Consider the following 26711-nt stretch of genomic DNA (forward strand, 5'->3'; position numbering starts at 1 on the left):
GTGTGTGTGAGATGATTTAGTGGTGTCCAGTGAGTAGACAGGAGTGGAGCTGTGGAAATAAATGTGTGTCTTTCAAGTAAGTAGTACTTATTGTTGTGAACTTGCTATTGAGCTCCCCTGTGCACACTGCTGTCACTCATGCTTTTACTCTGACTCACATAACTGGATCATTATTTTCAAAGATGCTCCTAATAAGTTGATTGGATTCTGGATTTTTTAAAAAAGCTGTAAAAGATGTTTTGGGATATTTGGGCTAATTTAATGTGCCCTGCATTTAGATGAAATTACTGAATGAATGCCACCTTTGTTGGGGGCAATGATAGTATTTTGTTTATGTAGAATGTCCTTATTTTCATGATATGCCTACTGAGGTATTCAGGATGGAGTACACACAGAGCAATGGATAGCAATAGATACATTCATTGAGCCAACCTGACACAACATGGACAATTGGGAAATTTGGATGCTCTTATTTTAACTTTTGTGTAGCATAATTTAAAAAATAAACATAAAAAGCATGAGAAAAATGTGTTGCTAGTAGTTTGGTATTGGGGATGGCTTGAGTTTGAGATCTGAAACTTGAGCAAGTCACAGATTAGGGAAAGCAGGTCTTGACATTTCCTTGGAGTAACAGTAGTCTGGTCTTTAACCACATACCCTGCTGGATTTGGGTCACCAACAATGAATCCCTCATTAATGACCAAATCTCCAGACATTCACTGTGGAGGGGGCTGAGTTGACTGCTGCTCAATTTAACTATTAATAAGAAGTAGCCCCTTTCATATGATAGCTGCCTTACCCTCGTAATTAAAAAGATGAGCCATTGGGTGGAGAGGGTGCAAGGCAGTTGCCTTTTTGATCATGTCTTGCTAATAGCTATTTAGCCACTGCAAGGCCAGTGTGAAGGGTCCCTATAGAGCCACTGAATAGGCCAGTTCTGTACACACTATGATGCACTTCTAAAGGGGAGAGTTTCAGGCTTTTAAAAAGCATTATGATTTGGCAGAGGATAAAGAATACATGTCCTTGATAAAAGGACAAGTCTGTACCAGATGCAATATGGCTGTCATTGGGCTGCAGGTAATGACAGGCACATAGAAGGCAGTATGAATGGTGCCCCTGGAGCTGTGCAATACAGGACCAGATGTCACAGCAAACCACTTGCTTACTGCAATTCTCAGCACTGTGGCCATTAGGCAGCTGAAGCCGTTTTTGTGATCAGTTTACCCTGATTTTTGAACTTTTATTATTGTATCTATGCTCTTGTTCCAGATTTTTTGTAGATTTAATTTTTGGATGAATCAAGGAACCAATAATTTAAGCAATAGAATGAGTAATTTCTTAGAGTGAAACCTTACCAAGCAAATTACAGAATGAATTTTTAAAATATCCTTCTAATATTAGTAATTATCTCTATATATAGCCTTTGTCTGCTCTGGGGTTTGGGGCATCCTACATCTTTCAAGCCACTGTAAGTAATCTTTTTGAAATGGAAATAGTATGAGTTGGTGGAGCAGAGGTTTCTATAGAAGCTCCTTTGTGTGTTTGGCTTACAGCACTCATGAAGTTGGATTTCAGCGTTCTTAATTATACAAAGAAAGTTAATTTGATATATTGGAAATTTTAAACAGCTTTTTTTTTTTTGTTTGTTTGTTTGTTTGTTTTTGGTCTGTGTGTATGTGATGATGACCAACTGTTACAAAAGTTTAATTTGAAGTACAATTAATTACCTTTGTCACCTTCCTAAAGGTTGATGTTACTCTTCTTTCCTTTCTTGTTAGATCTGTTGACATAGAGGCAGATGATCACTATAATGGGAGAGAAAGAGCAGAAACAGGAAAATTGACAGGCGGTGACTTAACTGTTGTACTGAATGGTGCTTTTGTCAAAATGACTGCAAGATAATTCTTAGGATACCAGTCTTACCACACACACCTAAATTCATGAAGCCTTCCATAGTTGAATCATATTTTTAAGGTTTAGCTTGGGGGTTTTCTATTATTCAGCTCACTGGTGTTGAAGCAATTTTGTTGACATTTTCTGTAAGTGGATTATGCTCACAGTCATTTGCCCAAAGCAGACAGATGGCTTCTTAAACGGAGAGCACCCTCGCAGAAACCTAGCTTATGATATCTTCAGAAATATAACACAGGTCTGTCACAAAAGATAATGTTTGTCATTAATTTCTTTGGGTGACAGATGATTTCAGTTCATTTTTTGTTTCTCATCTGGCTTAAATGAAACAGCCGTTTGAAATGTTTTATTCCCATAGTGAGCAATGCTTCCGTGTTTTACACTGAACAATGTTGTAACTTCTCAATTACAAATAAGAAAGTCCAACTTTTGGAGGGGAGAGGATGACGCATTCTGAGGTTCGCCAAGGAAAATTCCCACATCAGTGCAATTGTTTCTCTTTTTTACTTTAAACGTTAGGTGATTTTTCATAGGCCAATGGGCGATTAATCCTGAATTTTATTCTCAACAGTATATTCCCCCTGACTTTGTCAACTTGTCTTTGTTAAACTTCAAAGTACTTTATGTTTCCTCACATTTTGGAAGGTAGAATACAGTAGACATCTATAACATTGTCATTTTTGACAGTGAAACATTGCATTTACTGAAAGCTTTAAATTTTCCCTTTATAGAATAACAGTAATAGTTAACAATTATTAGAGTTTACCATGTATGCCAGGCATTGTTCTAGATGATTCATATGTATTATCTCTCTTAATCTTAGAATACACCTAGAGATGGGTACAATTATCATAGCCATTTTATGGATAAGCAAACAGGCATCTAATGACCTTGCCCAATGCCCAAAAGCTAATAATCAGTGGATTTGAACCCAAGTAGTCTGACAGTGCAAGTGACACTATAATTTCACCTATTAGAATAGCAACATGGTTACAGTTCACAGCCTATAGGGCAGATTGTTACTATATGACAGAAATGTGGGATCCTTAGAACCAGATGAATTCCTTCATCACTCCTGGAGTGCTGGTTCCGCTCAGCTTGTGTGTAACATCTGGGGCAGCCATCTAAGGTGGGAGGTTTTTAGGGGTCTCTGAGTCCTGCAAAGAGAAGCAGAATCCTTGGATCTGAGAACTAACTGATGAATTTTCACATTAATAGCATTCTTTAAAACATTCAGCGGGTACCTGTAATGAATTGATTCATTTATAATCTTCTTTTTTGGATCTGATCTATTAGGGCTTACAATGAGATCCTAAAAATGAAAAACAATCATCTTCTCCACCCTTTCTCTACTCATGAATCTTCTATCATTACTTTCGTATTTCAGTCTTCTGAAAACTTGGCTCAGATTAAGATTATTCAATTTTTCCCAACACTGTACTCATATTGAAGACATAGGTCAGACATCGAAGTTTGAGTGCTAAATCAGTATTTATGCCTAGGACATTCAAGAGGTCCTATTACAAGATTTTTTTCTTTTTTAAACCAAATTAAGTCTTAAGCTATTTTCTTCTTTTCTGCAGAAGCTTTCTTCTTCTTCTAAGATCTATTACATGACATGTGCAACATACAATGTAATGCACTAAATACAAAGAAAAAAATCATGAAGTGAAGAAAAAGCTTCTGTTTCCTAAAATTACTAGTTATTTCCTTCTTATTTATTTTCTGTTTGAACCTGAGCAATATATTTATTTAGCTCTCTTGAGTCCATTTTTCTACTTCACTATGGTTTCTTATGTGCTTGCAATGGCATTTACATATTGAAATACATATTGTTTTGTTTTAAATGACCATTCTCTTGTTTCTCCCTTGTATTATAGCTAGGATACTACATTTACTTAATTTTTTTTTGTCTTTTTGCTTATTTCTTTGGGCTGCTCTTGCGGCATATGGAGGTTCCCAGGCTAGGGGTCGAATCGGAGCTGTAGCCACTGGCCTACGCCAGAGCCACAGCAACGCAGGATCCGAGCCGCGTCTGCAACCTACGCCACAGCTCACGGCAACGCTGGATCCGTAACCCACTGAGCAAGGGCAGGGACCGAACCCGCAACCTCATGGTTCCTAGTCGGATTCGTTAACCACTGCGCCACGACGGGAACTCCATACATTTACTTAATTTTTAATCATGTATATAACTAGATAATATTACCTGTGTCTTTCATTTTAGAATAATAAAGGAAACTTTACAAAATATTAATTTTAAAGGACCCTGGTTTTGATAGGGTTGACACCACAGGTCAAAGACAAAGTTTGCCATGTGATAGATGTTTAATAAATATTTGCTTGATGGATAGACAGATGAATAAGGCAAAAATGATGATCCAAGTCCTAATCGGTAGCTAGCAAAGACCACATTGTTTCTAAATTGAAGGGAGAATGTGATGTGTCTCAGTTCCTATGTACAACACACCAAAGGGACAAGTGGGAATTGGAGACATTACATTCCATACTTTTTAAGATTTGGTCAACAAATATATCTCAATGCAATAGCTTTATTGATGAATGCAGATGTTACCCATCATTAATACCACCTGTCATGAGTGCTATTGCTACTGGATTATTGAAAATGTTGTTATTATTATTACATTGTTGTTATTATTTCTCAGCTTTATTTAGATATAATTGATATATATCATTAAGTTTAAGGTGTACATGTGATGATCTGATATATGTATATATTATGAGATGATTACTGCAATAAGGTTAATTAACACATCCGTCACCTAACATAGTTACCTTTTTTTGTTAATACTGAGAACTTTTAGGATTTCCTATTGTGCCTCAGCAGGTTGTGAACCTGACTAGTATCCATGAGGATGTGGGTTCAATCCCTGGCCTTGCTCGGTGGGTTGAAGATCCGGCAGTGCCATGAGCTGTGGTGTGGGTCATAGATGCAGCTTGGATCCCACATTGCTGTGGCTGTGGCTGGCAGCTGCAGCTCCAGTTCGACCCCTAGCCTGGGAACTTCCGTACGTGGCAGGTGTTTTCCTGAAAAGGAAAAAAAATGGAACTTTTAAGATCTTTTCTCCTAGCAACTTTCAAGTACACAAAACAGTGTTCTTAACTACAGTGACCGTGATGTATGTTACATCTCCAAGACTTACTCGTTTTGTACTTGAAGTTTGTACCCCTTTACCATCTTCACCCACTTCCCCTAACCCCCTTGCCCCGGCAACCACCAGTCTATTCTGTGTTTCTATGAGTTCTGTTTTTTAGATTTCACACGTAAGTGATATCATCTTGTATTTATTTGTCTTTCTCCATGTGACTTATTTCACTTAGTATAGTGCCCTCAAAATTACATGTTGTTGAAAATGGTAGGGTTACCTTCTTTCTCATGACTGAATAATATTCCATTTTACATTTATACATAAATAAAATCTCCATATATATTAATCTTCTTTACCCATTCGTCAGTTCGATGACCATTAAGACTGTTTACATGTCTTGGCTATTGTAAACAATGCTGCAATAAACATGAGGGTGCAGATCTTTGAGATCCTAACTTCATTTCCTTTGGCTATATTCCCAGAATTGGAATTGCTGGATCATAACAATAGTTCTATTTAAAAATTTTTTTTGGAACCTCCATTCTGGTTTTATATAGTGACTATACCAATTTACATTCCTATCAACAGTGTGCAAGAGCTCCCTTTTCTCCACATCCTTACCAACACCTGTCATCTCTTATCTTTTGGATCATAGCCATTCTAACAGGAGTGAGGTGATGTTTCATTATGGCTTCAATTTGCATTTCCCTGATGATTATTGATGTTGACCGCTTTTCATATAGTTGCTGTCCATTTGTATATCTTCTTTGGAAAAATGTCTATTCATGTCTTTTGTCCATTTTTCAGTCAGATTGTTTTTCCAATTGTTACATATTTTGAGTTATTATATACATCTTGAGTTCCTTGTGTATTTTAGATTTTAACCTCTTATCAGATATATGATTTGCAGATACTTTCTCTCATTCCTTTGTGTCTTGTTATTTGTTTATTTTGCTGTGAAGAAGCTTTTTGGTTTGATGTAATCCTGCTTGTGTGAGTGTATACACAGGGTGCAATTTTATTTATTTACATATGAATATCCAATGCTCCCAGCATCATTTATTGAAAAGACTACCTTTAATCACTGAATATTATTGGCTCTTTGTCAAATATTAGTTGATCATATAAGTGTAGGATCATTTCTAGACTCTCAGTTTTGTTCCATTGGCCTACATGTCTTTTTTTTTTTTTTCCTGTACCATACTATTTTGATTACTGTAGCTTTATAATCAAGGAGTATGATGTCTCCAGCTTTGTTCTTCTACCTCAAGATTTTTTGGCTATTTTGGGGGTCTTTTGTTGTTCTGTACAAATTTTAGGGTCTTTTTCTTTTCATGTGAAAAAATGCCATTGGAATTTTGGTAGGGATTGCATTGAATCTATGGATGGCTTTGGGTAGTATGAACATTTTAATAATATTAATTCTTCTGATCCATGAACATGGGATATTTTCCCATTTGCTTATGTCTTCAATTTCTTTCATCAGTGTCTTGTAGCTTTCAGTACACAGATCTTTTACCTCCTTTGCTAAATTCGTCCCTAAGTATTTTACTTTTTTTGGTGCCCTTGTAAATGGGATTGTTGAATTTATTCCTTTCTGTGATTGTTGTTAGTATATAGAAACACAACTGATATTTTTTGTATTTTATTTTAGTAACCTACAGCTTTCCTGAATTCATTTATTAGTTCTGACAGTGTTTTGATGTAGTCTTCAGAGTTTTCTATATATAAGATCAGTTCATCACTTTACTACTTCTTTTCCACTTTGGATATGTTTTATTTCTTTTTTCTATCAAATTTTCTGGCTACATCATCCAGTGAAATGTTGAATTGAAATAGTGAGAATGAGCAACCTTGTCTTCTTCCTGAGCTTAAAGGAAAAGCTTTTAACCTTTAACTGTTGAGTATGGTGTTACCTGTGGGCTTGTCATATATGTCCTTTATTAGGTTGCAGTACTTTCCTTATATATTCAATTTTGTTGAGAGTTTTCATCATGAAAATATGTTGAGTTTTATCAAATGATTTTTATTCATCTATTGAAACGACCATTAATTTTTATCTTTCATTATATTAAAGTGATACAATTATATTGTTATTAAAGTGAGTTTTTTAAGTTTTATTGAAGTATAGTTGATTTACAAAATTGTGATAATTTCTCTGTACAACAAAGTGATTCCCTTATGCATATACACAGATCCATTCTTTTTCAGATTCTTTTCCCCATATAGATCATCACAGAATATTGGGTATAGTTTCCTGTGCTATACAGCAGTGAGTAGTTTTTAAATATTGTTAAACTAATTCATATATATATATATGTATATATACACACATATATATATCAGTAAATGAAAGTGTTCTCCTCTATATTAAAAACTATTTTTTAAAAAACATAGCTAATACAAAGATTTTCTTTTTAAGATACAGTTAAGTACATTTTGAAGTAAATAGGATCCTTCATTCCTTCAACATTCTAGCCAGTCAGTATTTTCCTGATGACATGAAGAACAGACATGTGTTTGCCAAGGAGGCAGGGGGAGGGAATGGGATGGACTGGGAGTTTGGGGTTAGTAGATGCAAACTATTACACTTAGAATGGATGGGCAATGGGGGCCTACTGTATAGCACAGGGAACTGTGTCCCATTTCGTGGGATAGAATATGATGGGGGATGATATGAGAAAAAGAATGTGTATATATATACATATACATATATATATGTGTATATATATACATATACATATATATGTGTGTGTGTGTATGTGTGTATATATACATATTAATATATATATGTATTTGTGTGTGTGTATATATATATATATATATATATATATATATATACATGACTAGGTCACTTTGCTGTACAGCAGAAATTTCACAACATTGTAATCAATGATACTTTAATTTTTAAAAAAGACTATAAAAAGATCCTGATGAGAAAGATATTATAACAAAGCAGGATCTTATTTGAGAAAGACTTGTGGAAAAAGAAGATATTATTTGCCAGGTCTTAGACCATATGGTTCCAAATTTAACTTTCAAACATAATTTTCATTATATTGAATTTTAATAGAGTATGCCTTCATATTTGTAGAGGCTTTTGTATGGTTGTACTTATTAAACATGTCATTCTGTTTTATTCTGTAATGTTGTGTGGTCTCAGTGTTATTGAATTATTCTTAAAATTTATTTGAAATACCTTCTATATTTTATAAATTATTATTCCCTCAAAACTAGATTCTCAGTTATTAAAAACACTTATGTTCTAGAGTTCCCTGGTGGCTCGGTGGGTTAAGGATCTGGCTTTGTCACTGCTGTGGCTCGGGTCAGGTTCACTCCCTGGACCCAGAACTTCCTCATGCTGTGAGCGCAGCCAAAAAACAAAAATAAAAATCGCTAATGTTCTGTTTGCATAATCTTCAGAGAGATTTGATTAATTGGAGTTTATGACCAATTGGAGTTTATGTATCAGTTATAAAACTAATTTAAAAAACTAAACTTTATAAAAATGGTAAAATCTAATGGCTCAGGTAAACATGCCCAATGTAATTCACTTTTAGTTCCTATGAAAATAAAATGGTTAATTGTATTATGAGATAAAGATTTGAAAATCAGTTTTTTTTTCATTTGTTATGAGTTTAGAATTTCAGAAAACTAACATTAAAGTCTCCATTAAGTCAATACTCTTAGACCAGAAGTACGCTACTATTCATCCATATTTCTTGAATGTTCATAGAGTAAAAATTCAACTTCTTAAGTGGCAATTGAAAGATTTGGTTGTCAAGCTGTTGAAAATAATAAATCTGAGTGTTGATAATGTAATGCATGAAAACTTCTGTTTTTGTGCAATTATTTTATATTTTGTACATATTTCCCCTGATGGCAACATCTTTGTGCCTGTGACTCTTGCTAACATATGTACCTTCCCTACATGGCCAGGCTTTCATTTTGGACAACAAGAATCCAAGGTCATCTTTGCATAGTTTTACCCAACATTCTAGCAATGTATATCAAGAGAAACATACCTGTCACAACATCAATATATTTTTTGTTTTCTACTTTAATTTTTGATATGAAATATATTGTAATGGTTGCTTCTACGTCTTCAGAGCAAAACATTTAACCTCCTTAGATAATTCAGAGATTCCCCCAAAGCATGCTTTTTGAATTGTTAAAATGGTAATAGTCTACAAAAGATACAAATGAACTTATTTACAAATCAGAAATAGACTCATAAGTGAAGGAAACAAACTTACAGGAGTTCCCATCATGGCTCAGTGGTTACCTGACTAGTATCCATGAGGATGTGGGTTTGATCCCTGGCCTTGCTCGGTGGGTTAAGGCCATTGCCGTGAGCTGTGGTGTAGGTGGTAGATGCAGCTCGGATCCCGCATTGCTGTGGCTGTGGCTTCAGCTCTGATTGGACCCCTACCCTGGGAACCTCCATTATGCTGCGGGTAAGGCCCTAAAAAGATTGGAAGAAAAAAAAAAAGAAATAAAACAAACTTACAGTTAGCAAAGGGGGAAGAGGGGATAGAGATAAATTAGGAATTTGGGATTACCATATATACACTATTATATATAAAATAGATAAACAACAAGGACCTACTGTATAGCACAGGGAACTATATTCAATATCTTATAATAACCTATAATAGAAAGGAATCTGTAAAAGAATATATATATATTTTATATAATATATATATAAAACTTAATCACTTTGCTGTACACCTAAAACATTATAAATCAGCTGTATGTCAAAAAAAAAAGTATTGAATCTTTAAAAAAAAGGAGAGATGATAGTAGTGCACAGCCCACCACAGTATGGTCTTGTCCAACAAATGGCAGCTGGGACAAATAACGAGGAACTAATACCACCATGCTGTCTGTGGCTGACTTTTGCTGCAGTATTATCCAGGAGTGACTCTAGCTGTGACTGTGGTCACTCACATGGAAAGAATTTCAGGGGAATCAGCCTGTCATTGAGCATGTGGTGAAAAATATCCACACATGCCTGCTTGGAGAGAGAGCTACATTTGTTTATGTGTGTAGCTGTGTATACACGAGGGCCTTTCCATTCCCAGAGTTTGAATTAACTGCTTTAAATATTTGTGGTGTGCTCTGAGACAACCCACACACTTCCTTCACGCATGACAAAGACACTAGTTATGTTGTTCTCCTGCTCTTCCACACACTGGTATCGCAAGGGCTAGCACAGTTCATGGGAAAAAGTGGAAGCCATGGATGTCTTTGGTAACTTACTCTGCCAGACTGTAGCCCAAGCTATTTTCAAACAATAGGGGAAACTACTTCTTAGTAAGAACAGGAATAACAGAAATTCTAAATGTCTTTCGATAGATTATAAAATATATTGTTAATAAGTAACTTAGAAATACCTGACTAATAGATCACTCACATTTAGAACTCTAGCCCCTTTTATGGTTATGAATTATGGTGCAAACTGGCTTATACTTAGTATATAAGTGTTCAATAAATGTTAGTTTCTGTTTAGTGTTGTGATAGCATTCTATTGTCAGTAATAATTTATTAGTATCAATAAAAATTGTGGTATTGTATAGCAGTCCCATTTATAATCTAAATTGCATAAAATATTTCTCGATTTCTAGAGAATGTATTTTAATTGCAACTTGATTTTGGAAGAATGTGGTTATGAATGCTTAGTGTCTCTTTTTTTAAAAATTCATTAATCATCAATGATTTTTAGGTTCAAAATCTCTGTAGTGATAGATCTATGGCTTTCTATGAATCCAGGAGTTACTCTTTAACTGTTTTTACATTTCTGTGGACTCTTAACATTGGAAGCCAAATAACTGTGGAGACTGAACTGGTGATCATTGCTCTTGGAACTTTGGTAGTCCTGTTGTCCCTTCAGCATCAGTCTGCCTGAGATGCCTGCTATACTCTTACTTTTCTTTGGGTTAAAGCAGTCCTTCACTTTTTTTTTTTTTTTTTTCCCTGAAGCATCTCTAGTACCAGAGGAGAGAAACTAAAAATTCCCATGAGACTGCTAGTACATTGAAGTGTTGGCAACAACTTGAAATTTCTTTCAAGATGAGTGTTCAATGGTCAAATTGTCCATTAATTTTACATTCCAGGCCATTAGAGTCCCAGGTGTATTTTACCATGAGTTCTTTCAATTTATACACCAGCAAGTAAAATGAATTCTCCTGGGCTTTTCTCCTTTCTGCTTCTCCCCAAGACCTCTGTTTGAGGAGAATTTCTGAGCATATTCTTTAGAAATGCCCTGTTCCAGTGCTCCTTAAATACATACTACACACCATTGCCTTTAAGCCACTTAGCTGATCTGAGTACCTAATGTGTCTTGTGGGAAATAAAACACAGGACAGAGCTGTTTTGAGGGAGGAAATGCGGTAGAAGCTGCCTAGTTAGGAGATGTTTGAGCGGCAGCGCAATGGAGAAGAGAGAGGAATGCTAGCTGGCCAGGGGACATCACTCATATGTAGTGGGGAAAAGTCAGCACTGAAAAGGAATGCCAGGTTGGGGGTTGTTAATAAATAAAAATTCACCTTCTTCACTATTTTTTCCGAGAATGAGTCTTTTCTCATTTTGCTGTCTTAATCAGGAGGACTCGAGGAGTTGAATCACAAAACAGAAAGATGACCTCTATGCCTCCTTCTTTAAAAAAAATAGAAAACACTTTTACATCAACGTTTCAATGTAAACTCTTCATAATTTAGTCTTTCATTTTTTCTTCCATTAGTTAATAGTTTAATTTCTCTTCCAGTGTTTTTCTGCCTGTGTCGTGCGGCTAGGGCGTGTTGTCTCCTGGTGATCAGGAGATGATGTATTTCTGCACAAACTGTCTTCTCCAATTGGTCTTTGTTTTATAGAGAAACTGACTTCTATTTACCCAAACTGACACAGTCTGGCATTTAGGCCTGGATGCCACTTCTCAGAACCAATGAGATGACATTCTGGCTGATTAATTACATATGTTTCATAACCTGCTGCAGAAAAAGGGGCATGAGAGCATTATGCATTAGAATTATCAAGCTTGATATTTTTGCATGTTTCACTGCTCTTGCAATAGGGAAGATGCCGATTTTGCTTTTGTTATGCTTTTAAAATGCTCAATGAAAATTTCAACAATACAAGAAAAGGGAGCACTTAAAAGTAATACTCTGAAAATGAGTGTGGCTATTATCTGTTTATTAATACAGTTTGTTTTTAAGGAATCTTTACATTTGTAAAAGTAGTAGCGATACTGTACTTGTAGATACATTTTAAAATAGTGAAATGTACATTAAAAATATGTGCAGAATCAAGATATTTATTTTAGTAATAGACTATGTTAATTGCTTTTCATATCACCTTATTGCATAGTTTACTTGTGATTATTTAAATCACAAACAGCTTTTCAACATATTTTCTTCAATCTTTAAAAGCATGAGGAGGAGTTCCCATCGTGGCTCAGTGGTTAACGAATCTGACTAGGAACCATGAGGTTGTGGGTTCAATCCCTGCCCTTGCTCAGTGGGTTAAGGATCCGGCGTTGCCATGAGCTGTGGTGTAGGTCGCAGACGAGGCTCGGATCCCGCGTTCCTGTGGCTGTGGTGTAGGCCGGCGGCTACAGCTCCAATTAGACCCCTAGCCTGGGAACCTCCATATGCCGCGGGAGTGGCCCAAGAAATGGCAAAAAGACAAAAATATATAAATAAATTAAATAAAAGCATGAGGAAAGCAAAGAATATTTTCATCATTTTTACAGCAGAGAAAATGGCCCAGGAAGAAATTGTTGAAGCTAAAACAGAACTAAGATACTCTGACTTTTGTCCCTGCCAGTGTATCTTGCTTGGTGCATCTTATCTCTGACCCCATCTCTGAGACTGTGCCACCTGGGCAATGATTTTCTTTTTATCTGTGTTGTTTCCATGGGTAACAATGAGTAGGAGGCTTTAGTGTGCTTTATAGAGAGTGTGTAATTGCCTTGAAGAGATGCCATATCATGTAGTGGTTAATACTACAGACACTGGAGCCAGCTGATGGACTTTATTTCAGCCCCAGATCTCCCCCTTAGCAGCTGAGTGATTCTGGGAAACGGGGTCATTCTAGTTCTCAGTTTTTTCTTTGTAAACTTAAAATAAGGAAAGTGCCTATTTCATGGAAATGTTGACAGTCGAATAATGAATGTGTGTGATGCATGAAGAAGAATGCCTGCAGAGAGCAAGCACTTTATATGTTGTACTATTATTAGTCGTACTTAAGAACTGCATTTTTTGAAGTGAATGTGACTTCATTCTCTAAGGTCCAGCGGGAACTCCTTATGTCTATAACATTAAGACCCACCTCCTCAACTTCTGCTAGTGCAGTGAATGTCTTCCCCCTAGAAAGTTCATCTTTTTCTGAAAAAGTTTTCATTCTTCAGTCTGAGGCTAAAATATAAATGTGGTATGTAGGCAAGGGCACTGAATCAAGAGGGAGAAGCCCTGGACTTTAGTCCCAGCTCAGTCATTCATGAGCCGTGACCTTGGGTCAGTCACTTCACCTCATCAGGCTCAGCCTCTTTTCGCCTATACAGCTTCCAAATCTACTTCTAAAATCCCAATCCATGATCAAAGTAGTCAAGGGTAAGTTGATTACTTTACCAACAATATTAGCCCTACTTATTGACCCCATATACTGAGAGGCTGTTGTTTGAAGGATTTAGCTATTATGATGTAAGATAGAACTGACAAGTGCCTGTACAGATTTTAAGGAATGAAATATCTCAAGGCATTTTTTAAAATTTAAATTTAAGTTGTTTTTTTTTTTTTTTCTTTTTAGGGCCGCACCTGCAGCTTATGGAAGTTCCCAGGCTAGGGGTCAAATTGGAGCTGCAGGTGCTGGTCGATGCGGGATCCAAGCCTAATCTGTGACCTACACCACAGCTTGTGGCAATGCCTGGTCCTTAACCTGTTGAGTGAGGCCAGGGATCGAACCCGTTTCCTCATGGACACTATGTCGGGTTCTTAACCCACGAAGCCACAATGGGAACTCCCCAAAGCATTTTTTAATACAAGTTTCCTCATACACCCTAAGGTAAAAGTATTCTAAACTAAAGAGATGAAACAGTGTATCATGAAGTACCTTGCATAAAGTAGGTGACATCTTTTCTCAGAGCCTCTGCTTTCTAGAGGAATTCTCCAGCAGTTAGTGTAACCTTGAGTTTCAAGGTCATCCTTTCAGGTGTTGTGGTGAGAATGGAGAAGAGTGGGAGAGATGGAATTGCTTCCTTTTTTGTCTGTACATTATGGAAACATGTTCCAGCTTCCCCACACTTAATATTTCAACCTGCCGGGCCAGAGTCAGTATATATACTTGATCATTATAATGGTTATCTGCAATAAGAAAAAAAAAATGGGAAAATACCTTTCTCAGGCACTGATGTAACTGACAGCTGATGATTTCCTGTGATCCTCATTTGCTGTTTGTTTTGCTTGACACACTGAGCCTCTGGAGCCTCTCTTTTTCCATCAGCCAGATGGGAACCTTGTGCTCAGGATGATGGAAAAGACAGATGGAATGCGGGTGACTAGGAAGTTATCAAAAGGCAGACTGCAAGGATAACCCAATATACAAAAACCCAGCTCACCAAGTATAAGAGTGTGTGATTTACTTTATGGACGATATTTTGCTTTGTAAGCTCTTGTACACTGAGGAGCTGATGATGTACATTTCAGTTCTGTAAGGAGGAGCTTCTTTCCTTGTTTTCTCTCAAGCTTGGGAATGCTGGGATGGGTGGGACAGGAGTTGCAGCAGTGTGCCAAGTCTCAGACCCCAGTGATGGAAGGGCTTACTGTCCGCAGAACATTTAGAGAAGGGTTCCTGGAGGCTGTTCCCTGCTACAGGAATCTCCAGGGGCTGCCGGCAACCATAGAGCCAATCGGGAAGGCTCAGGTTGAGGTCCATAACAAATAGAACAAAGACCCTCAATAATGCGAGAAAAGGATGCTGGCCTAAACCCTGGAAAAGTAGGCGCTCCAGTCCGAGTCTGTTTCCTTGTGAAGGATAGAGAATGATGTCACTCAGGATATGCCTGGAGCATAACTTTCTTCTTTGGTGTCTATTTCTGCTATTTGTAGGGCCAGGGAGATCTGTTGAAGAATGCCAAGAATGAGGCTGTAGAAAACATGAAGCAGATCCAGCTGGCGTGCTTGTCTTGTGGACTTAGTAAAGCCCCCAGCAGCGGAGCCGAGGCCAAGAGCAAGCGCAGCCTGGAAGCCATAGAGGAGAAGGAGAGTGGCGAGGACAGTGGGAAGCTGTGACTCTGAGCAGACGCCACCACCCAGCCTTCCTGTCGAGGACTCTGGCTTTTCTTTCTGGTTTTCTTTCTTTAAGCTTTTTAGAAGTTCACAAAAAGATGCCCTCTATGGGGTATTGGACAGAAACAGATATTTTCACAGTGTCAGTATTTTAACATAGTTAACTTATCTAAGTTAAAATCTTTAGTAGCAGTGTTTTACAATTCTGAGGTGTGTGTACACACTCATGTGTGGATGTGGGTGGAAGTGTGTGTGTGTGTTTGCGTGAGAGAGAGCGAGAGACAGAAGAAGAAAGAGTGAAAGATAAAGACTGAGAGAGAGGGGGGATGGGGGAGAGAAAGAGAGAGAGATTCTCTTAAAATTTATTCCATTATTCGTTTAGTAAATTATTTATCATTTTGGGACAAATTCGTTAATCTGAAATTCTAAAGAGCACTTACTATAACTTATTGCTGTGATTAATTTTACTTCTCTTTGTCATTTAATTTAGGATCTTAACATAGCTTGTTATTGGAGGAAGCCAAATTTACCAAGGCATAGATGCTTTAATAGATTAGAGATTAGACAAATTCTTAAGAAATACAGTAGAAATAAAATTGATCAGAATTACTGGGAAGATCAGCAAATTCATTTCATGAACTCTTTAAAATATTTCTTAAAGTTAAGTTTTAGAAAGTTTTCTGTAGTTGTTAACTGAACAGATATGATTTCAGTAAAAAGCTGATCATCAGTGAATTTATACCCACCTATATAGTACTCTGAAATACAGTGAAAACTGTTGTAATTAGGATTTTTATGGGACAGTGATATTCAATTATGAAATTTCAAGGTTTGAAATTTGTAGGATGGTCTTATTCGTCCAAACTGGGAATCTAGCATTTATTTTCTATAACATACATGGGCAGCTATGAGGTTTTGGCTTTCATTGCATTTAATTGAGAATACTAAATTAAATTTAAATTTAAAGACATTGCTCAAACAATACCATATCATTATCTTGAGGTGATATAAATTATGTGGGTCAGATAACATCTTGGTGACAACTTAAGAACTGATTACAAAATTTTAAAATATAGTAGAAAAACATAGACGTAAAAGAAGCAAATGACTAAAGGCACATTTATAATTGCATCCAGATCATTTTTACCCTAATATCTTCATAAAGTACTTGAGTGTAATGTGTTTGTTACCTCCAACAGAACTAAATGTTCTATGGTTATGAAAATATATTTATTTAAAACATTGCTTTTATTTTGAAAAGCTTCTTAATTAATTTGATTAACAAATACGCTAATTTGGGGGAACCTAAAGGGAAGATCATTGTTGAAATTTTGCAAATATAAAATCATCTTCTATAGCTACTGTGTTAAGTTATTTCTGACTTCTTAACACTATTATGTTCATGTTGCACATTACTGAAAGAGTAAAGATATGAAACAACACTTACTGTTCTCTTTTATTGTGAATTAATTGAAATAGGAATGGTAATGAAAATGAGTTATTATATCAAAAATATCTTACAGGGTATGATATTACCATGGACCAGATAGGATGATATTTCTCCTTGCAATTAAAACTTGGGAAGGTACGTGAGCTTATTTTAAGGTAGGTTCCCTATGGCACTATAGTAGCCTGAAGAAAAATGTCTTTACCCTCCATTGTACTTCCATTGTAGCCTGTATGGTAGAGGAATAGTGGCATGCAGTAATCTAAATCCCTTATGATGAAAAAAGAGGTACTACAGACAGAAATGAAACCCTTCTTGCATCAGCCAATTTGTTGTTTTCACCCATGGACCTTTGCACTTCCCTGAATTCCACTTGGAGAAATCCATGCCTTTCCTGGAGAGCAGTGAGGTGGGACAAGAAGATAAAGGGTGGCAAACTTTCAAAGAATATTTGTTCATTTCTGTACTTGAGGGTCAAATCCAATCCTTGAGAGTGGTTTCTCTAATTTATTCCATTTGTCCTGGGGCTCCATGTACACTTAAGCTCTACCCAAATGTTCTTGAGAACATGATAAGATTCCACCTCATCTAGTAATACTTCTGGTGTCAGCCTCTCTTTGCTCCATTGCATCCTCTGTAGGTTGGGAGTAGGGTGTTGGGCAGGGAGGAATGCTAGATCCTGAGAGTGGAGAAGTTGCAAGGGAAGAAGTTTGCCTCTGGATGGAAAAGCACAAACAAACATACAAACTTTTAACATTATAACTTTCTACAACTGTCTGTTTTCTTTCCAAACTTGAACTGCAGTTGAAAAATCCTCCTTCCCTCCACTTAGCTTCTGGTAATGCTTGGAAAGTAGTATGGTAGATATTCATTCTGTTTTTGTTTATTAATTTTTATATTACCCAGGGAATTTGAGGCAGAGATGGTAGGTATTATCACTAACATTTTATAGGTGAGAAAGCCAAAGTCCACTAATACAGGAAGTGAAAGAATTGACTTTCAATTGCGGTCTGAGTTTATGTGCAAGAGTGTTTAGTCAGTGATTTTGATTTTTAATTTAATTTTCAAAATTTTAAACTAAACTGTTAACTCTTCTTTTACAACCATAACTGAAAAGAATTTCATCCTATTTTCCTATAATATTAATGATTAATATAACAATGCAAAAATAGAGAAATATATTTAAAAACTCACTCTATTACATTTAGATTTATACCCCCTTAGATGCTGTTTAGCATTTATATATACATATAAATATGCTTTAATTTTTAACAAAAAACAAGATAATATTACATAAGCTGTTTCATAATAGGCTTTTTACAACAATATTAACAACACATCATGGAAATCTTTCTATGTAAATAGTATATATGTATATTGGAGCTCTCAGCCTTTGAATTGAATCTAGTCCATACATGATATATTTTATTTGATCACTGATCCTTTTTCAAAAGTATTTTAAACAATGGGCAACTTTTAAACATAATCAGATTTCACATAAAAATTTTGATTTTCTACTTCTTTTAAAATATTGAGTATACCAACATCACTAGACCCTCCCCTCACTTCTTTCTTGGCATCAATTCATTGGAATTGCCCTCTTCACTCATTTATCTTGCCCTGCAGTTGTCTTAGGTGGTGATCCTTGACCCAAATTATTATTTGTAATTATGACGCAGTGTCTCCCTATGTGCATTATCATAACGTATTTAACCAATCTCCTATTGCTAGAGTTTTCTTTCCTAATTTCTTGTTATATAAACATTGCAGTGATAAAAATCCATTTTTGCAAAGTTGTTCAACTTTTTCTTTAGGATAGATTTCTGGAAGTGGAATTATTGGGCAAAGAATAGATGCATTTTTTAGGGCTTTTGTGATGCATTGCCAAATAGTCTCTGGAAAACTTGTCCAATTTAATTTCCTACCATGAGTTTATGAAAGTGCTCAAATCTTAACTAATACTAAATTTAGTTTTTCTTATTTTCATGTTTGCCAATCTACTAGGTTAAAAATCTTACTTCTCTTTATGTTTAATCTCTAGTGAGATTGAATACATATTAGTATGTTTGTTGACTATAAATAATCTCAAACAGATTATCATTGTTTTCTGATCATTTTGGGGGGGTAGTAAATTTTTATTTTTTATTATTCACTTTTGAGGCATTACTTAAGAATCTTAAACCTGTTTGGTCTTGTGTGTTGCTAATGTATTTTGATGTATAGATCCCTAATTTAATCCAAGTTGTGATTTTTTTTTTTCATTTTTGGTTAGTGTTGAGACATCTTTGCCCCTATGTTCATGAAAATATTCTCTTATATTACCTGATGGTAGCTTTCTTGATTTACTTTTCACATGTAAATTTGTAATCCCCCTATATTTGATTTTTGTGCATAGTGTGAGAAAGAGGGCCAATTTTGTTTTTTCCCAACATGTATAATCAGTTGACTCAGACCATTTAGTGTAAAGACTGTCCTTTGTCATGAGTCTGCAGTACCATCCTTGTGAAAAATGAAGTACCCATGTATGTATGTTTTTATTTCTGGAATCTCTGTTCAGTTCCATTTGTCTACATCTGTCCTGGCAATGTTACTGTACTGTCTTCATTACTATAGTTTTATAATGTTTTGACTCCATAGAGTGTAGGCTCCCACTTCTCTTCTTCAACATTTTTTCTTTGTTATTTTTGGCTCTTTGCTTTTCCATATAAATTGTCAATTTCTGTTAGACACCTCCTGGAATTTTGGTTGGTATTATATTGAATATATCATTTTGGGGAGTTCTAACATATTAACATTATCAAGTATCCCAATCCATTTACATCACATGGTGTATTTCTCCATTTTTAAGGTCTTATTTAATTTCTCTTAATACAGCTTTATAGGTTTCTGTGTAAAGGTTTTTCACACCTTACATTAGAGTTATTCCTAAGTATTTGATGTTTCTCATGCTGCTAGAAATAGTAACATTTTAAAATTTAAATTTCCAAATTGCCTATTTATGGTATATAGAAAATAAAATAGATTATTTTGTGATAGTCATGTATAAAGTGAACTTGCTAAACTCACTTGTTAATTTTAATTACCTCTGTATTATTTCAGATTTATGGATACAAAAGCATGTCATCTGCAAATAATGACAAGTTTGGGGGATTTTCTTGCTTCTAATCTTATATATTTTATATGTGTTTTATTTGCTTTTCTTGCTTTGTTGAACTGGCTAAAACTTTCAGTACAATGTTCGATAGAAGTGACGTTAGTGAACATCCTTTCTCATTCTCGATCTCAGGGGAACATTTCCAATATTTTGTCATTATATGTGATGCATCCTCTAGGTTTTGGTAGATTTTATTGGGGAGTTTTAAAAATTTTTAAATGTAACTTTTTGCTCTTTACATAGAGATAAAACTATAAACCCCTTAGAAAAAAATATAGAAGTAAATTTTGTTATCTTGGGTTAAGGTCATGAATTTTAGTTGTGACACCAAAAAACACAAATGACAAAACAAGAAATAAGACTAGTCCTCCCCAAAATTAAGACTTTTGTACTTAAAAAGACACCATCAATAAAGTGAAAAGACAATCCACATGATGAGTTTGCAAATTATATATCTAATAAAGTTTGGAATCAGAATATAAAAAGATCAACTACAACATAATTAAGGGATAGATCAATCTGAAAATGAACAAAGGATTTGAATAGACATTTTTTAAGGAAGATAAAGATGCTTAGCATCATTAACCATCAGGAAAATTTAAATAAAAAACCATAATGGAATACCATTTTACATTCACTAGGATGGCTGTAATAAAAAAGTAGCTAGTAACAAGTTTTAGTAAGCGTGTAGAGAAGTTAGAGCCATCATACACTGCTGGTGGGAATGTAAAATAGTGTAGTTACTTTGGGAAACAGCCTGGCATGTCATTAAAAGTTTAGACATAGTTGCTGTAGACCAGAAATTCTACTATTAGGTATATACCCAAGAGAAATAAAAACATATATTCCCCCAAAAACTTTTACACAAATGTTCATAGCAGCATTATTCATAATAGCCAAAAAGTGGAAACAATCCAAATGTCCATCAACTGATGAAAAAATAAACAAAAATAGTATATTCATACAATGGACTATTCAACAATAAAAAGAAATGAAGTATTGATAAATGCTACAACATGAATGATTCTTGAAAGCCTTATGCTAAGTAAAGGAAACCATGTATAAGGGGAACTTATTATATGATTCCATTTATATGAAATGTCCATAATAGGCAAATCCATGGAGACTAATGGTTGGCATGGGCTGGTGTGGAATGGGAATGACTGCTAATGGATATGGTTCCTTTTGCATGGTGATGAAAATGTTCTGGAATTAGATAGTGGTGATAGTTGCACAACTTTGTGAATCTACTAAAAACTATTGTGCAGTTTAGAAGGGTGAATTTTATGGTATGTAAATTACCAGTAAAAGGATTGTTTAAAAAAAGCATAAAAAAAGAATTTATGTAATGGACCAAGCACCAGTGAATAGTGGAATAACTCCAAGAAGTCTAATATATCTGGAATTGGAGAGAAGGTGGAAGGAAAAGAAAAATGTTTGAGAAAATAATGACTGAAAAAACTTTTATTTTTATTGAAGACTATAATGCCACAGATCCAAGAATCTTAAAAATGTCTTGAGGACTAAAGACAGGAGAACAACAAAGGCATATCATAATCATTAAGTTGTTCAAAAGCAGTGATAAGGAAAAAACTTTAAAAGTAGATACTGAAATAAGATGTGTGTATGTTTGTCTTCCCTTATATGAAGTCAGCTGTGGTCCCAAAATATTAAGTGGGAAATTTCAGAAATAAAAATTCATAAGTTTTAGATTTCATGCTGTCCTATTTCATCCTGCCTGGATCCCCAACTATTGACATTGTCTACTCCTGACATCTGACCATTGACATTGTATTGTCAAAAGGTCAGTAGAAGCCTGATGTCATATCATGCTTTCTACAGCATTCATCTTACTTCATCTTATTACACTGACATCCTATTACCTCACATCATCAACATAAAAAGGGTGAGTACAGTACAATGAGATATTTTGAAAGAGAGCTCATGTTCACATAATTTTTATTACAGTACATTGTTCTATTATTTTATTAGTTGTTAATCTTTTACTGTACCAAATTTATAAATTAAACTTTGTAATAGGTATGTATGTATAGGAAAAAAATAGCATATATATATATATATACACACACACACACATATATATATATATAGTTTGGTATTATCCATGATTTCAGATAACCACTGGGGATCTTAGCACAAATTCCCTGTGAATAAGGAGCAGGGGTGGGGGTGGGGGCTGAGGGAGGACTACTATACTGAGAAAATAAGGAACACAACAGATTTTTCACTATAATCCATGCAAGTGAGGTGACAGTGGGGCAACATTCTTTAAAATAATGAAAGAGAAGCAAACATTTCTAGAATTCTATAACTGGTGAAAGTTCCATTAAAAAATAAAGATGTTGTAAAGAGTTTCAAACGCTGAAAGATGTCATCACCAGCATATCTGCACCACAAGAAATGTTTAAAGGAAGTTGTGACTGTGGTAAATTATCATTTGTGAAATAGAGTCCCAGAGTGTTGAAGGTGAGCTGAGGTTCAACAAAAGACCACAAGGGAATTGAAATAGGGAAGTTTATGACTCACAGGTCCTGGAGGAGGTACACAGCACACCTTGAGGGACCAAAGCCAAGGCAGGGTGCAGGCAGAGAGAATGGTGGGACTAGGGGAACATGCCTTTATTAGAATCTGCTGGTGGAGTGCTTTGAGTTTCCCTGGCTAATGCTGGATTGGTCAGTTCAAATCAAAAAAGACCAGGGGTTTGATAAGCTTTCTGGGGTCCTTACTTAAAAGACTCAAAAGGAGAGGGCCATGGGAGGTGGGAGAGACTATCACAACAATGGTGTCATATCAGGAACTTATATTTACTTATGACTCTGCAAGCTATTATCTAGGGCGTGTGCTTGAGAGGGGGCTCATGTCAGTTCAAGACCCCTGCAGGCTACTTGGCTACACAAAGTGGATGCCAAGGCAACAGTATTATATAGCAGTTTAGATAAACCCAACAGAAATCCTCCAGGCTGAAGGAAAATGATGTCAAGTGAAAATATGGATCTACGCAAAGGAATGAAGAACAGTAGAAATACTAACCTACAGAAGTAGATATATACAAAGTGTATTACCTAAATCTCTTAAAAAGATAAATGACTGTTTATACAAAAATAACAAGGTACTGTTAAGTTTGTAACATATATAAAGGGAAATGTGTAGTAAAGACAGCACCAAATTGGTAGGAGAGGAAGGTTCCAATGTGTGAAGCAGTATATCACTAAAATGCAGATTGTGACAAATTTAAAGGTGTGCTCTAAACCTTAAATAACCACTAAAACTAGAAAAGGAAGAATAATGACTAATTAAGGCATCAAAGGAGATAAAATTGAATCAGAAAAAGGTATTCAGTTAATCCAAAAGAAGGCAGAAACAGAAAAAAAAAGGAAAAAAGAACAGATGGAAAAAATAAAAAACAAATAGCAAGATGATTGTCTTAAACACTAACCATATTGATAATCACATTAAGTGTAAACTGTATAAAATTGCAATTAAAAGATAGAAATTATCAGATTGGGTAACATAAAAACACCAAGTGCATTATGCTGGCTGTAAGAGGTACACTTCAAAGGTAAGGACTAAACAAGCTAAATATAAAAGGATGGGGAAAGAGATAGCATGCTAACACGAATCTAAAGAAAACTGGAGTGGCTATATTCATATCAGATGAAGTAACTTTCAGAGCAATGAATAATACCAGGGATAAAGGTCATTTCCTAATGATCAAGGAGTCACTTCATTAAGAAGACAATAATCCTAAGTGTTTATGCAACTAATATCAGAACTTCAAAACACGTGAAACAAAAACTGATAGAACTGCCTGAAGAAATACACAATTAAAACCCATGTTTTAATATATCTTTCTCAAAAATCTATAGAACAAATAGAAAATAATTATGGATATAAGAAATTTAAGTAATACAATCAACAACCTCAACATAATTGACACTTCTAGAAAAATCCACTCAACAACAGAACACATTTTTTTTCAAGTGTACAAGAACATTTACCAAGATAGACCATATTCTACACTATTGTATACGGAATGGATGGTCAGTGGGGACCTTCTGTACAGCACAGGGATTTCTGCCCAGTATTCTGTGATAACCTATATGGGAAAAAAATCTGAAAAAGAATGGATATGTGCATGTGTATAGCTGAATCACTTTGTTGTACAGCAGAAATGATCAGAACACTGTAAATCACTATACTTAAATAAAATATAAAAGAAAAAAAGACCATATTCTGGCTCATAAAATTAGTCTCAAATTTAATTTATACAAATAGAATTTAAATTATACAAAGTATGTTCTTTGCCCACAGAGTGTTAAATTAGAAATCAATAATAAGAGATCTTAGGAAAATCTCCCAATATTTGAAAATTAAATACTTATTAGTCAGTGAAGATATCAAAAAGGAAATTAGAAATTATTTTGAAATTAAGTGACAAAACATCAAAATTCATGGGACGACATAAAGCCAGATATAGCAGGATATTTATAGCAGTTAATACCTGTATTAAAAAAGAATATATCCTGATGGAAAATAATATTTTACAAATGTAAAAAAAAAGAAAAGAAGGAGTTCCCATTGTGGTGCAGTGGAAACAAACCTGACTATTACTCACGAGGACGTGGGTTCAAAAACTGTCCTTGCTCAGTGTTAAAGACCCAGTCTTGCCATGAGCTGTGGTGTAGGTTGCAGACTTGGCTTGGATCCCACGTTGCTGTGGCTGTGGCGTAGGCCAGCAGCTACAACTCTGATTCAACCCCTAGTCTGGGAACTTCCATATGCCTCCAGTGTGGCCCTAAAAATACAAAAAAAAAAAAATTACATTTGGATTTTCCATTGTGGCGCAGCAGAAATGAATCTGACTAGGAACAATGAGACTGAAGGTTTGATCCCTGGTCATGCTCAGTGGGTTAAAGATCCAGTGTTGCTATGAGCTGTGGGGTAGGTCTCGGACATGGCTTGGATCCTGTGTTGCTGTGGCTGTGGTGTAGGCCGGCAGCTGTAGCTCTGATTTGACCCCTCGCCTGGAAACCTCCATATGCCCTAAAAAGCAAAAAAAAAAAAAAAAAAAAAAAAAAAAAAGGAAAAGAAGAAAATTCTCAAAACAAAGATCTCAGTTTCCACCTTAAGATACAGGAAAAAGGAGAGAAAATTATATTCAAAGTAGAAAAAAAGAAAATAAAGATCAGAGCAAAAACGAATGAAATAGAAAACAGAAAAATGTTGTCAGTGAAATCAAAACTCATTCTTTGGAAAGCTCAATAAAATTCAGTATACCTCTCATCAAACAGGAAGAAAAAAGGCAAGGACACAGTTACCAATATGGGAATGAGAAAGATGACAGTAATACAGATTTTAAAAATACTGAAAGGATAATAAAAGAATATGAAAACTTCAGGCCTATAAATTCTACAGCTTTAATGAAATAGGCAAACTCTTTGAAAGACATAAACTGCCAAATCTCAGTAATGGGTAAAAGAAGTCAGACAAGAAGTGCATACCAAATATCTAATAATATGAATTTTTAGAAAGGCAAACTAAAAAATCGCCACAGCAGATCCGTGGTTGCTGGGGGACAGTGTGGAGTGGGAAGGATGAGGTACAAAGTGCCTGAGGATTGTGTTCATCGGGGTGATGGTTCCACATGTTATACATTCGTCAGAACTTAAATTGTGTACTTTTAAGTGTGTGAAGTTTATTGTATGGAATTATACCTCAGTAAAGGTCTTAAAATATACAGTAGTTTCTCTACATTAATAATAACCTTGAAGAGGCTTTATTTTTTTCTTTATAAGGAAGCTTTTCCCCTGCCTGTAAGTTTGTGTATTTTTTTTTCTTTGATGTACAAGGCATAGCTTCCATGTATTTTCAAGTAGTGCAGTTTTACTTCTATCTGGGAAATAGTGTGTTCGTAGAGTTCAGAGATTTTTTAGCTTACAAAAGCTTTCTTTTTGTATTTTCCTGTGTGCGTGTGTGTGTGTCTTTAGGGACGTGTTTGCTTTTGTTTAGCTGCTCTAGCCTCCTCAGGAATAGCTCTTGGCCATATCATCATTGTATCCTTTCCTTCATCTTCTCTGTAATCAGGTTACTTTTCTGCATTCTCCTTTGTATTCTGGGAGATCTTCTTGTGCCTTTCCTTTACAACAAAAATTCTGTTTCACACCTTGACAATTTTATTGTTTAATATTTGACCATATTTTTTATTTCAAAGTATTTCTTTTTTATCTCATCCAGCTCTTTATTCAAATTCCTGCTTGCTCCTCAAACAAATTTTTCCTTTTATGGTCTATTTTCTGATCCCATCATTAACAGATAACATTTACTGTGTCTTATATGTGTTGAATACCATGCTAAATGCTTATATGCATACTCTCACTTAGTTCTCAAAACAGTTTTAGAGACTAATAGTATTATTCCCCACTTTAGAAAGGGCAACTGAGACTTAGAGACTGATTAGCTATCTATTGCTGTAAAAAAAAAAATCACCTCAAAACCTATCGGATTAAAAAATCAAGCCCATTAATTTTGCTTATACATCTGCAGTTTAGGCAGGGTTTTAACAGGGGTACCCATCTCTGTTCCACTCAGTGTCAGTTGAGATGATTGGAAGGGTAGTTGCTGACATCATTTGAAGACTTTTTCATGCCCCTGGCTGGTTGTGAATGTTAGCTGTTGGCTGAGACTTTAACTGGATGATATATGCAAGTAGCTTCTACATGTGACTTGAGCTTCCTCACAGCACGGTCGCTTGATCTCAAGAGTAAGTGTCCCTTAAGAGAGTT

At 35.4% G+C, this 26711-nt stretch overlaps 1 protein-coding gene across 47 annotated transcripts in view; it reads left to right on the forward strand.

Moving 5' to 3' along the window:
* PLCL1 (phospholipase C like 1 (inactive)) overlaps positions 1 to 26711 on the forward strand; it is a 958345-nt gene that overhangs the window by 332338 nt on the left and 599296 nt on the right. For 8 of the 47 annotated variants that reach the window (XM_085000290.1, XM_085000287.1, XM_085000291.1 and 5 more), the window contains one exon: positions 15128 to 16749. The exons of the other annotated variants lie outside the window; for them this stretch is intronic. In XM_085000290.1, the coding sequence (XP_084856416.1) occupies positions 15128 to 15310 (183 nt within the window). In that variant the 3' untranslated portion in view covers positions 15311 to 16749. Of the gene's footprint in view, positions 1 to 15127; positions 16750 to 26711 lie in introns of those variants that run through there. 47 annotated transcript variants of the gene reach the window in all.

This window comes from Sus scrofa, chromosome 15, assembly GCF_054392235.1.
Source record: "Sus scrofa isolate SSC_HxYL_T2T_F1_AM1 chromosome 15, Sscrofa_HxYL_maternal_Yorkshire_Landrace_v2.0, whole genome shotgun sequence".
Taxonomy (NCBI): Eukaryota; Metazoa; Chordata; class Mammalia; order Artiodactyla; family Suidae; genus Sus; species Sus scrofa.